This window comes from Podarcis tiliguerta, assembly GCF_965153285.1.
Source record: "Podarcis tiliguerta genome assembly, chromosome: 3".
Lineage (NCBI taxonomy): Eukaryota > Metazoa > Chordata > Lepidosauria > Squamata > Lacertidae > Podarcis > Podarcis tiliguerta.
The window spans coordinates 3,523,026-3,536,989 of NC_139536.1; the positions used below are offsets into that span (position 1 = coordinate 3,523,026).

The 13,964-nt window shown below is 46.8% G+C and overlaps 1 protein-coding gene across 1 annotated transcript in view; it reads right to left on the reverse strand.

Annotated features, from left to right (window-relative positions):
* Nucleotides 1–1,143: 1,143 nt before the first annotated feature.
* Nucleotides 1,144–13,964, reverse strand: part of LOC310673942 (uncharacterized protein) — an 81,182-nt gene continuing 68,361 nt past the window's right edge. The window contains exons 6-7 of the mRNA XM_083432789.1: nucleotides 6,729–7,477; nucleotides 1,144–1,766 (exon numbers count right to left, since the gene is read on the reverse strand). Of these exons, the coding sequence (XP_083288915.1) occupies nucleotides 1,725–1,766; nucleotides 6,729–7,477 (791 nt within the window). The 3' untranslated portion in view covers nucleotides 1,144–1,724. The remainder of the gene's footprint in view (nucleotides 1,767–6,728; nucleotides 7,478–13,964) is intronic.

Sequence of the window (13,964 nt, forward strand, 5' to 3'; positions counted from 1 at the left end):
GAGCAGCGCTGAGGGAAAGTCTTTGGGGTGGAGGGGGGGAGAAGGGAACTGGGGCAAAAGACAATGGGCTCATTGATGTTCCCCTGTTGGGGGCAGGGTCGCGCGTTGGGCGCATATGCGCTCTTATTTTCTTCCTAGAGTGCGTCTGGCTGCTGAAAACAGCATGAATAATCATTTTTTTAAAAAATGACTAAAGGACAAGTTTGCAATCTCATCTCAATGCACAAGCTTCAGGCAGCTCAATAAGATTATCTGTGAATAACTTACCAAATATTTGCAAATGCAGTATCTATCTATCATCTATCTATCTATCTATCATCTATCTATCTATCATCTATCTATCTATCTATCTATCATCTATCTATCTGTCTGTCTGTCTATCTGTCTGTCTATCTATCTATCTATCATCTGTCTATCTATCTATCTATCTATCTAGCTTTCTAATCTATCTATCATTTATCTGTCTGTCTATCTGTCTATCATCTATCTATCATCTATCTATCTATCATCTATCATCTATCTATCTATCTATCATCTATCTATCTATCTATCATCTATCATCTATCTATCTACAGTGGTACCTCTGGTTACATATGCTTCAGGTTACATATGCTTCAGGTTACAGACTCCGCTAACCCAGAAATAGTACCTCGGGTTAAGAACTTTGCTTCAGGATGAGAACAGAAATTGTGCTCCTGTGGTGCGGCAGCAGCGGGAGGCCCCATTAGCTAAAGTGGTGCTTCAGGTTAAGAACAGTTTCAGGTTAAGAACGGACCTCCGGAACGAATTAAGTACTTAACCGGAGGTACCACTGTATCTATCTATCTATTTAAAAAACTGGGGCGTCATGGACTGGGGAGTCCTTGCGCAAAAGCCCCTTTGAATTCAAGCCAGACATGTTGGTTCGCACATCCTCAAGAAAGCTCCATGCAGCAGGTTTCTGTTGTGCCCATTTTGCAGATGAGAACTGAGCCTGGGAAAGCGAATTCCCTGAGACCATCCAAGGGAGTTCATGGCCAAGACTGGAACGGACATACCTTTTGCCAAGAAGGCACAGCAACTTGCTTAGCGTTTCTTCACGCAGCTTAACACAAAAGTCTGGGAATGGAAATCAAAAACTTTCTTTTTAAAAATAGTTCCTTCTGTGGTTTCCAGCTGATAATTTTATTGGTTTATTCTCTTCGTAAACTGCTTTGAGGTTTTTTTTTGTTTGCTTGTTTTTACAATCAGGCGGTGCACAAATTTTTATGAAATAAATAATAAATAAACGTAGGATTAACTTTTGATCATTGCATCATTATTATATTTAGTGTTGTGCTCCAGCGATATTAAAAAGTTTTATTATAAACAATTGCAATCACCGACGCGCTTGTGGAAAAGGCAGGGTATAAATAAAATGGCTGCAGCTGTGCTTGTTTTGAACCCGAGTCGGGTGACAACAAGCTCCTTTGCGACTCTTGGAAGACCCACGGACCACCACAACCCCCACACCCTACGACAGAAACCAGCACTAGCCAAACCCCTTCACCTGCCAGGTCTCGTGGAAAATGTCTACTGGGGCAGAGGAGAACCCAACTCCTGAAATGCTTTCTGGGTCCTAAAAGTCTTTCCGTCTGCCCTCCGTTCGAGGGGCCTGGAAGGAGCCTCGAAAGCTCTGGGGGGCATGTGTGTCTCCAGTCTTTTCCAGAGTCTTGTCTCTGCTCTTCCGTCACCGCAACCCTGGTTCATACCTCCGCTGGCACAATGGCACCCGGCGTCTCACCTCCCTGTGGAAAAAAAGAAGGGGAACGAAGAAAGCGAAGCCTGAGGGTTTACCATATTTTTTGCTCCATAAGACACACCTAGTTTTTAGAGGAGGAAAACAAGAAAAAAAAAAATATTCTGAACGAAACAGTGGATGTATGATTTTTGTGGTTCATGCTGTGGCCACAGACATGTGATTTGACAGTGAGTTTGGGGTAGCCCAAGGCAAAAATCCTGAGGATCCATGTGGATCCATGCTTTGTAACCACGATTTTGCACCATTGCGGCCCCATGAAACAGCGGGTGCATGATTTGTTTGGTACAGGCTGTAGCCATGGGCATGCTATGTGATCTGATGGTGAATTTGGGGTGACCCAATGCAAAAATTCTGAGGATCCATGGGCTTTTACCTCCCCCCTTCCAGGCAGCCTCCTTTATCGCTAGCGTCCCTTATCTCCCTCCCGATCGCTTGCCGATCAGTTGCTTCCTTTCAACACCCCCTTTCCTCTTGTTTGCCTTAGTGTCTTTTCCTTAGCTGGAGCAGTTTTTTGCTCCTCCTTTTCTTCTAATTTCTCTCCTCATTGCTTTAGTCTTCCTGTCTCGTCTCCTTGCAAGTTTGCTGTCTTTACCTCCCCCCTCCCAGGCAGCCTCCTTTATTGCTAGCATCCCTTATCTCTCTCCCCATCGGCAAATGATCAGCGGCTTCCTTTCAACACTCCCTTCCCTCTTTCCCGCCCTGTGGAACGCCCTCCCTTCAGATGTGAAGGAAATAAGCATCTATCTTCTTTTTAAAAGACATCTGAAGGCAGCCCTGTTTAGGGAAGTTTTTAATATTTAATGCTGTACTGTTTTTAACACTTGATTGGAAGCCACCCAGAGTGGCTGGGGAAGCTCAGCCAGATGGGCGGGGTATAAATAATAAAATATTATTATTATATTATTGTCCATGGAGTTTTCTTGGCAGGGATACTGGAGTGGCTTGAAGGTTCCTGCTCCAGGTGGATCATGTTTGGTCCAAACTCTCCACTATGACCTGTTCATCTTGGGTGCCCTGCTCGGCATAGTTCATAGCTTCTCTGAGTTCTTCAAGCCCCTTCGCCACGGCAAGGCAGTGATCCATGAAGGGGCAGTGATCCATGGGAGGAAAGCAATGGCAAACCTAGATAGCATTTTAAAAAGTAGAGACATCACCTTGCCAACAAAGGTCCGTATAGTTAAAGCTATGGTTTTCCCAGTAGTGATGTATGGAAGTGAGAGCTGGACCATAAAGAAGGCTGATCGCCGAAGAATTGACGCTTTTGAATTCTGGTGCTGGAGGAGACTCTTGAGAGTCCCATGGACTGCAAGAAGATCAAACGCATCCATTCTTAAGGAAATCAGCCCTGAGTGCTCACTGGAAGGACAGATCGTGAAGCTGAGGCTCCAATACTTTGGCCACCTCATGAGAAGAGAAGACTCACTGGAAAAGACCCTGATGTTGGGAAAGATGGAGGACACAAGGAGAAGGGGACAAAGGAGGACGAGATGGTGGGACAGTGTTCTCGAAGCTACAAACATGAATCTGACCAAACTGCGGGTGGCAGTGGAAGACAGGAGGGCCTGGCGTGCTCTGGTCCAGGGGGTCACGAAGAGTCGGACACGACTGAACGACTAAACAACAACAACATTATATTATTACTACTCTTGGTCAGCGGCGGAGGATGCAGCTTGGGTGCCTGGGGCAAGCTGCCCATAGGAACGGAAATCATTTCAGCTGCCAAAACAGTTTTTATCCTAACTTGTTATAACTTGTTTTGGGGGTTTTTATAATTGGGTTAGAAATAGTTCACTATTTTCCCTAAGCCACTTTTAATCTATGTTCATTTGGTAAAGAAAAAGGGCAGGGCTTTAAAAAAAAAAATCACCAAATAAGTAAGACTACCTATTATTTGCTGTTCTCTATGAATCCGTGAGCTCTGCCCTGCAGTGATAACAATCCAGATACTGTTTCCGTAATCATTTAATTCCAAGATGAAAGACAGATGATTCAGGAGCTCCTTCACTGCAGCGGAAGGTGTCAAGGCTTTCTCAGCCTCTGAATCACGCAAAGAGTATCAATCAAATCAGAGGCTGAAATGAGTTCAGGGGCATTATCCCACGACAAGCGCCCTCCTTATTTGTTTTACAGTGGTGCCTCGCAAGACGAAATTAATTCGTTCCGCGAGTTTTTTCGTTGTGTGAGTTTTTCCGTCTTGCGAAGCACCACTGCATTTAAACACTGACAACGGCGGGGAGGGGCGGGGAGAAGCAGGACAGCTGCCGCAGCCGGTACCTCGGACTCACCAGCGCGTTGTGGCCACCGTGCGACGTGGCTGCTGGAGGGCAGCGGGGCTCAGGAGCGCGACTCCAGGGAGAGAGAGGCGCTGGCGGCAACGGCTCTCTGAGGGGAGCGCGCGAGGGGGGTGGGCAGCGGCGTAACCGTCAGATGGAAGGTGGGAGGGAGCCGGAGGAGCGGGGAAGCGAGCGTGCGTGCGTGCAGTGACCGTCACCATGACAGGAGAGGCAGGGCCGTTTCGTCTAGCAAAGCAAGCCCTTAGGAAAATCCGTCTTGCGAAGCACCTCAGAAAACGTCTTGCGAGTTTTTCGTCTTCCGAGGCATTCGTCTTGCGGGGTACCACTGTATTTATTTTGGTGATCTGTATATTCCTTCATATTGTCAGGGACTGGACTGAGGAAGGGAGACAGTATAGATTTTTATTTATTTATTTATTTATTTATTTATTTATTTATTTTTATTAAGGGTTTTCTTGTTTTACAGAAGTAAGTGTAATGCCTCGTTGTTGTTTTTCAATGTAACATTTTTACAAATCCATTTCATTTGTTGAGGCATTAGGGGGAGAAGAAAAGAAAAAAGAAAAAGGGGGGGTGGAGAGAGGGAAAATGGATGGGGGTGGGGTCGGGTGGCGGTGTTTCTATTATGTTTAATGTATGTAGAGTTTGGGGTCAGCGTTGTTTGTGTTGTTCACTTGTGTTCCTTTGGTGGTGAGAGAGGTTGGGGTTGGCCTAGGGTGTGATTGTTTGCTTGTGATTGGCTGTGGTGATCTTTGTTTACATGTGTGAGTGAGGTGGGTGGGTGTTTTGGATCAGGATGGCTCCCCTTTATCACATACACAGCCCAACAGGACAATAACGGTATAGATTTAGAACAGTGGTTTGCAGAAGGTCATAGCTCAGAGGCTGCAGAGGGGAAAAGCTGGGAAATTTTGGGAGAGGGGCAGACTCAGTGTCTTTGGAAAGCAATCCGGACCCCTCTTCTCCCAGAACTCAGCAGGCATTGAAAGTAGGAGAACAGAAAGCTCAGAGGCAGAAGGCACAGATCAGCCAGCTCAGGGATGACGTAGAATAGGAGAGACGGAGAAGGTGCTATTATCCGATAGACGGCATTCCTTCGTCTTTCTCTGTGAATATGGAATAAAGTACTGGAGAAGTCCAGCCAGATGGGTGGGATATAAATAATAAATTATTATTATTATTATTATTATTATTATTATTATTATTACTTCTTGGTAAGAACTCTTCTTGTTTATCTACTTCTTGGCTGACACCGTGAGAGGGATCAGATTCCCTGATCCACATATGCAGTCTCCAAGTGGTTTCTTACCATCCTATGAAAACCACAAATAAAAAACTAAACAATAAAAAAATCACATTTTAGAGCAGCCCTCTTAAACATCAGCATGGACGTTCCAATGGGCGTATTTGAATACTTTTGAAATGCGAAGATTTCGTTTGGTTTTTATCGTATCGTTTTGCATTGGTGCCTGTGTTGCTTGTGAATTGCCTTGAGGCGTCCTTTTTGGCCGAAAGGCGGCAAATAAATGAAGAAGGAAACATAATATAATGCCAGCGGAACAAATACACTGCAGAGGGCCTTCTCAGTGGTGGCGCCCGCCCTGTGGAACGCCCTCCCATCAGATGTCAAGGAAATAAACAACTACCATATTTTTTGCTCCATAAGACACACTTTTTTTCCTCCTAGAAGGTAAGGGGAAATGTCTGTGCGTCTTATGGAGCGAATGTGTGGTCGGTCGCTGCCTCTCTTTCCGGCCCCGCCCCCTTGCCCAGGCCTCCATTGTTGAATGTTCTGCAGACGGAGGCTGTTTTCCCCAGCGACATGTGACTGGCTGTTTAGATTATCTGTCTAGAAACTGTAGAAACGGCTCCCTTTCCTTTCCTAAAGAAGCTGCAGAACTGTGAGTTGAACCCCATAAAAACAGGATTTTTTTCCTTTGCAAAGTAAGCTCAACAACTTTGAGCTGATCCTCAAAAAAATGGGGCTTTCCCCCTTTGCAAAAGAAGCTGCACAACTGTGAGCGGAACCCCCCAAAAATGGGGCTTTCCCCCTTTCCTCCTCTAAAAACTAGGTGCCTCTTATGGTCAGGTGCGTCTTATGGAGCAAAAAATACCGCTAGCAAAAAGCGGCTAACATTCTCCTTTCCCTTCCTTCCTCACAACAAACACTCTGTGAGGTGAGTGGGGCTGAGAGACTTCAGAGAAGTGTGACAGGCCCAAGGTCACCCAGCAGCTGCATGTGGAGGAGCAGGGAATCGAACCCGGTTCCCCAGATTACGAGACTACCGCTCTTACCCACTACACCACACTGGCTCATAGATCTCCAACAAAGTTGAAGGCTGGAAGGTTCAGGGCAGATAAAAGAAAGTCCTTATTCACGCAGCACGTAGTTAAACTGTGGAACTCACTGCCACAGGAGACAGGGCGGGCCACTAGCCGGGATGGCTTTAAAAGAGGATTGGACAAATTCATGGAGGAGGAGAGGGCTAACGATGGGCAGGGTATAAATAAATAATAATAATAACACACATTGGATATGACCTATGGCTGACGTGTGCGGCCATATGACCTGCGATGACCTATTCACACATGCAAGAGACCCTTGACGGCTCCCCCTTGGGTGTAACGGGGCCTGATCCCGCAAGGCAGCCTACCTGCATCTCAGTATCGAGGCTCAAGGTCTCGTAGATGTCCTCAAAGTGCTTCTCTGGGATGGGGGGCGGCTCCTCCTCCTCTTCCTCTTTGGGGGCCTGGCGGTGTTTTGCTGGCTGCCACTCCTGCGCTGGCTTGGGCCTCTTGCACACTTTGGCATACATGGCACTCAGCCTTTTCTCCATGTCATAGCTGGTCTGGATGGGGGCCGCTCCCTCGGATGTCGAGCCCGGCAACTGGCCCAGGGACTCGCTGCCCTGCAAAGCTGTAGGTGGCTGCACTGGCACCCCACTGGACCCTATAGTCCTCGTGTCCCTCCTGCGTGATTCTGCGGATCCTGCAAGCGGGTCCCCTGGAGTTGCGCCACAACCTGCGCTGCTAATGATTGGCAAGTCAGAGCCCTTCCTTCTTTCCAACCAGTCCCTGGTATATAAGGCTCTTTCTCCTTCCTCGATGCTTTCGTAAACTTGGTTTTCGATGCTCCCATTCAGAGGCTCGGCTTCAGATACACGGGCCTCCTTTGGGGTCATTGGGAGTTTCCTGAACTGCAGCAAGCTCGGGGAAGTTGCTTTAGCGCGCGATGCTCCTGATGGTCCCAGGTGGTGCGGATCCGACTTTCCGGTTTTCTCCAGAGTTTGGTGGTTTGGGTGGTTTGCCCGCATTTCTTTTGGGGAGCTGGCGTTTCTGCGCTCGAAGTCTGCAGCGAAACCATTCGTTTGCCTGTCCGCCTGATGACTGGCCAAAGAGCTACCTGCAGATAATGATATGCATTAATACACCGTCAGTTGGCTTTGTTTGTTCCAGTTGTGGCAGGAGAGGGTAATAGATGAAAAAGTTTACTTCTTTACAGGTGTGGTGAATTATCCTGGACATCCTTAAATTTTTTAATGTTTTTGCTTTTCTTCTTTTTGGGCTCTGACCCCCCCCCCCCCGTAATTTGTTGGTATGTAATGTGTGGTTTATTGGGACGCGGGTGGCGCTGTGGTTTAAAGCCTCAGCGCCTAGGACTTGCCGATCGAAAGGTCGCGGTTCGAATCCCCGCGGCGGGGTGCGCTCCCGTCGTTCGGTCCCAGCGCCTGCCAACCTAGCAGTTCGAAAGCACCCCCAGGGGCAAGTAGATAAATAGGGACCGCTTACTAGCAGGAAGGTAAACGGTGTTCCGTGTGCTGCGCTGGCTCGCCAGATGCAGCTTGTCACGTTGGCCACGTGACCCGGAAGTGTCTGCGGACAGCGCTGGCTCCCGGCCTATAGAGTGAGATGAGCGCACAACCCTAGAGTCTGGCAAGACTGGCCCGTACGGGCAGGGGTACCTTTACCTAATGTGTGATTTATAGCACCTGGACCAGAGGAATTGTTCATTTTGTAGTCTGGTGCTCTTTCATGTTGTTTGAAATTGTCCACTAGGGTCAAGAGGAGCCCATTTGTTATCGCTAAAAATTTTTTTATATTGAGGAGGTCCGTGCATATCTGACATATCTGATCCTGCAGATACTCCCCCCCACACTTCTATTCAATTTTCTTTTTTCTCAAAAAAATTATTGGTTTTCACAAAATTAAAAACACACTAACAAATAAACAGACAAACAGAAATCATAACCTTATTAAAACTAAACTTCTTAACATTGTTAAGTGACTTCCTTGCATCCCTCTAGTTGAATTTCAATGCATATCATTTTAACGGTTTTCCAAATCAAAGTTCTTCTAATCTTAACTTAATCACTTAACATCACTTTTTCTTCCCAGTTCCGCATTAAACATGATAATTCATCACATTACTTATTTAAGTCCTAAGCCTAGTGATTGCAAGCTTTTTCCAATTAATTTAACTTAACTTATTTAACTAAATAGTCATTAAATACTTCTATTCTATTTTCTTTAGAAGTGGGAATGATATGCATTTTAATTACATGTTGCTTTGAGTGCTTTTTTGGGAGGGGGGGAATATAACTCATTTTTTAAAAAATAAATGCACATCATCAACATTAAGGTAAAGGTACCCCTGCCCATACGGGCCAGTCGTGTCCGACTCTAGGGTTGTACGCCCATCTCACTTAAGAGGCCGGGGGCCAGCGCTGTCCGGAGACACTTCCGGGACACGTGGCCAGCGTGACGAAGCTGCTCTGGCGAGCCAGCACCAGCGCAGCACACGGAGACGCCGTTTACCTTCCCGCTGTAAAGCGGTACCTATTTATCTACTTGCACTTAGGGGTGCTTTCGAACTGCTAGGTGGGCAGGAACTGGGACCGAAAGATGGGAGCTCACCCCACCGCGGGGATTTGAACTGCCGACCATGCGATCGGCTAGCCCTAGGCACTGAGGTTTTACCCACAGTGCCACCCGCGTCCCCATCATCAACATATGCTCCCTTAAATAATAAGCTCCCAGCAAGAAAGCTAATGCAGTAGGGATCATGGCAAACTGGAAATTTAAACCCAAACATGGGCATCAGGCCCGAGTCATTTACTGGTGCACATTCCAGGCACTGGTGTTTGGAGGGGGGGCAGGTGAGCACACCGCACCGGGTGCCATTTGGGGAAAGGGTGCCATCACAGCCGCCTCCCGGGATGTGTGCTGCGCCAGTGTAGTGTAGTGGAGCCAGTGTAGTGTAGTGGTTAAGAGCGGTAGTCTCGTAATCTGGGGAACCGGGTTCGATTCCCCGCTCCTCCACATGCAGCTGCTGGGTGACCTTGGGCCAGTCACACTTCTCTGAAGTCTCTCAGCCCCGCTCACCTCACAGAGTGTTTGTTGTGGGGGAGGAAGGGAAAGGAGAATGTGAGCCGCTTTGAGACTCCTGAAGGGGAGTGAAAGGCGGGATATCAAATCCAAACTCTTCTTCTTCTACGCCACACACCACACCCCCGGGCGGCGCACCACACCCCCAGGACGTGTGCCAGACCCCCCACCTGTCCCCCCCCCTCCAGGGGCTGCAGCATGTTGCTCCGCCACTGATTCCAGGAACCCAATTTTTAAAAATTTGGGAAATGATATATAATGAAACGAGGAAAATGTTTAAAATGACATTTGTTAAAAAACCAGAAGCATTTCTGTTAGGGATTGTAGGACAAGGCCCGCCAAGGAAAATAAAGAATTTATTCATGTATGCTACAACAGTGCCCATCACTTCCTGGCAAATAGAAGGGGAAGAAATGGAGTGAGAGATTTTACTTCCTTGGGCTCCATGATCACTGCAGATGTTGACAGCAGTCACGAAATTAAAAGACGCCTGCTTCTTGGGAGAAAAGCAATGACAAACCTAGACAGCATCTTAAAAAGCAGAGACATCACCTTGCCAACAAAGGTCCGTATAGTTAAAGCTATGGTTTTTCCAGTAGAGATGTATGGAAGTGAGAGCAGGATCATCAAGAAGGCTGATCGCCAAAGAATTGATGCTTTTGAATTATGGTGCTGGAGGAGACTCTTGAGAGTCCCATGGACTGCAAGAAGATCAAACCTATCCATTCTGAAGGAAATCAGCCCTGAGTCCTCATTGGAAGGACAAATCCTGAAGCTGAGTCTCCAAGACTTTGGTCACCTCATGAGAAGACTCCCTGGAAAAGACCCTGATGTTGGGAAAGATGGAGGGCACAAGGAGAAGGGGACGACAGAGGACGAGATGGTGGGACAGTGTTCTGGAAGCTACCAGCATGAGTTTGACCAAACTGCGGGAGGCAGTGGAAGACAGAAGTGCCAGGCGTGCTCTGGTCCAGGCAGACACGGCTAAGTGAGTAAACAACAACAGCAGCAGCAGCAGCAGCTAGAGTGGATGGAAGAATGAGGAAACCCTGACAAAGGAAAAGTGGCACGAGAAATTGATGAACTATGCAGAACTGGCGAAACTGACATATAAACTGCAAGATAAGGACAACTGTGACTTGAAAGAAGAACGGGAACTTTTTACAATTTACTTAAAAAGACAACAAAATGAATTCGACTCCTTGGCAGGCTTTGAATAAACATACACAAATTTATTGATTGTCAACATAGCAGATAGATAATATAAGGATTTATACAATTTCACAGTATGCAGAGAATAATATGTGTTGAAAAATCAGAGAGAGGAGCTGAGGGAAGGAAATAATGAATATGATATATTTTGATATGTTGAAATTGTTGATTTAAAAAACTTTTTTAAAAAAAGATTCCAGGGTCCCAAATATTGAAGGAGACGTTGAGGGAAGGGATGATATTATTAATTGTTGTTATTGTCATGAATATTATTATTATGGTATCCTACCCCTCTTCCAGGAGGCTCCCAAGGCAAATAATAACAAGTAAATAAATACAGTCAGCCTTAAGACGCCAAGCACAATGCAGCAGGCTTGGACCTTTAAAACTATTTAAACCGTAGCAGCTTCCAAAATGTGAAACTTCCTCTCCATAGAGTTGCATCAGCCATCCTCATTATACAGTTTCCATCCTTTGCTGAAGTTGCCCTGGCTTTTGGACAGTTAAAAATTCTGTGATTCCCCTCCCCGCCCCATTGGGGCCAGCCTTGTTGTCTGATGGTACATTCTTTGGTTTGCTTATAAATTGTTTTATTGGATTTGAAGGTCTTGTGGTTATACGGTTGTAACTAGGGATGGGAAGAAATTTGACTCGGTTTGCATTTAAAGGCAAATCTACCTCACCCGCACTTTCCAGATCAATACTCCAACCGAAACGCAGGCTTCTCCGAATTTTGCAATATATGAATGTGTACAAAAACAAGGTAAAGCATGCATGAAAAAAATGCATGTATTGGTGAAAAGAACAAGCAAATAATACATTGTTTTACTGGGAAATGTTTTGCAAAAAAGAGGCAAATTTGCACACAAAGATGTACTATGTATTATGAGAGGTTTGCACTAAAATACCGATGAATTTTCACATGGACTTTTTAGCAAGAATCTAAATGCACAAGTGCTGTGGAACTGTAGAGAACTGAGTTTAAGGTTGGAAAAGTGAGAAATGGAGAGGAACTTAACTTGACAGATTCACACCCACCCACTTGCAACCCCCTGTAGGACAGATAAGAGGCCTCTTCGAGAAATTAATGGCTAAAAAACTCCACTGCACCTCTGTGCCATAGGCGTGAGCAAATAAATATATTTTAAGGGGCAATTGGTTGGGGGGAAGTGAACCCTGAAGGATGATGTTGAAGTTACATTCTAGTTTCCAGTTCCTCACTTGCACGGAAGTTTGAAGCACAACTCAGGCAGAAAATGTAAAGAAAGAACTAATGTTTCTGAAGGCAGCCCTGTTTGGGGAAGCTTTTAATATTTGATGAATTATTGTATTTTAATATTTTGCTGGAAGCCACCCAGAGTGGCTGGGGAAACCCAGCCAGATGGGCTGGGTATACATTATTATTATTATTATTATTATTATTCCCTGATTCCCACTGTGCACCTTGTGTTGTTGTTGTTTCGTCATTTAGTCGTGTCCGACTCTTTGTGACCCCATGGACCAGAGCACGCCAGGCACTCCTGTCTTCCACTGCCTCCCACAGTTTGGTCAAACTCATGCTGGTAGCTTCGAGAACAATGTCCAACCATCTCGTCCTCCGTCGTCCCCTTCTCCTTGTGCCCTCCATATTTCCCAGCATCAGGGTCTTTTCCAGGGAGTCTTCTCTTCTCATGAGGTGGCCAAAGTCTTGGCGCCTCAGCTTCACGATCTGTCCTTCCAGTGAGCACTCAGGGCTGATTTCCTTCAGAATGGAGAGGTTTGATCTCTCACTTCCTTAGAACCTTAGAACACCCCATATTCTATATCTCCATGAACATAGCTGCCTTATACTGAGTCACACCGTTGAGCCCATCTAGCTCAGTATTGTCCACACAGGCTGGCAGAAGCTCTTTAAGATTTCAGGCAGGGGACATTTGCCAGCCTTACCTGGCGATTCCAGCAATGGAAGCTGGGACCTTCTGCATGCAAAGCACCTGCTCTACGTCTGAGTTAGGGTCCATGACTGAGTGGCTCTCCCCTTTCAGATCGATAATAGTTATCTGCAATAAAACTGGTTGTGCATGCACAACACTCACGAACACGTGAAGGAGCTCGTGGGAAAGAGCCTGGAGGCATCGCAGGCAGTGATGTGCTCTGGTAAATCACGCTGCAAGGATCACTGCGTTGGAAAGGTGAGGGACAGAATCATAGAGTTGGAAGAGACCACAAGGGCCATCGAGTCCAACCCCCTGCCAAGCAGGAAACACCATCAGAGCACTCCTGACATATGGTTGTCAAGCCTCTGCTTAAAGACCTCCAAAGAAGGAGACTCCACCACACTCCTTGGCAGCAAATTCCACTGCCGAACAGCTCTTACTGTCAGGAAGTTCTTCCTAATGTTTAGGTGGAATCTTCTTTCTTGTAGTTTGGATCCATTGCTCCGTGTCCGCTTCTCTGGAGCAGCAGAAAACAACCTTTCTCCCTCCTCTATGTGACATCCTTTTCTATATTTGAACATGGCTATCATATCACCCCTTAACCTCCTCTTCTCCAGGCTAAACATGCCCAGCTCCCTTAGCCATTCCTCATAAGGCATCGTTTCCAGGCCTTTGACCATTTTGGTTGCCCTCCTCTGGACAGAGGAAGGGCGTGGACCTGCAGGTGTGTGATGGGTAGCTGGGCGGATAGAGGACCAGGCGGGCATTTTTGCAAATCCTTGACACTGCTCTTTCCCATCACCACGAACAGCACCAAAGCCTTTGATCCTGTGGTTACAGTTCGGGTTTTCTGCAAAGCAAACACTGGTTCGGCAAGTATCTCCGACGAAGGGCCCCACCTAGGCTCAAGCCAGGTGCTACCCGTTTGTTTCCCTGCCAGGGAATTTGCACGCTTCACAAGACACACACAAACACACGTGTGTGTTTGTTTGTGTGTGTGTGTGTGTGAGCAGAATCCAGGATTTCCTTTCCTCTCCTGTTTTTGCAGCGAATCTGTTCCCCCAACACCTCGGCAATGGTTTGGCCGAGCGCCAGTGCTTGTAATAAGTTTGTTCCTTTGGTTAAGCGTTTAAAGCCACGGAACAGGTTCCAACACTGTCGGCAGAAGCTGTCAATCGCTGGGTCTGGCAGAGAGAACTCGCCCGGCAGGTTCGCTCTGCGGAAGATGAAATAACCGAGCGCAGCCTAGTGGGTTGGCCTAGGACCAGAGAGGCTTTAGAGGCTGTTGTCTGCATTTCCCTCCCCACCCTACCCCACCCCCCACGGAGCGAACACCAGTTTTGCAAGGTGGGGGCGGGTGGAAGCGTTGACCTCTTC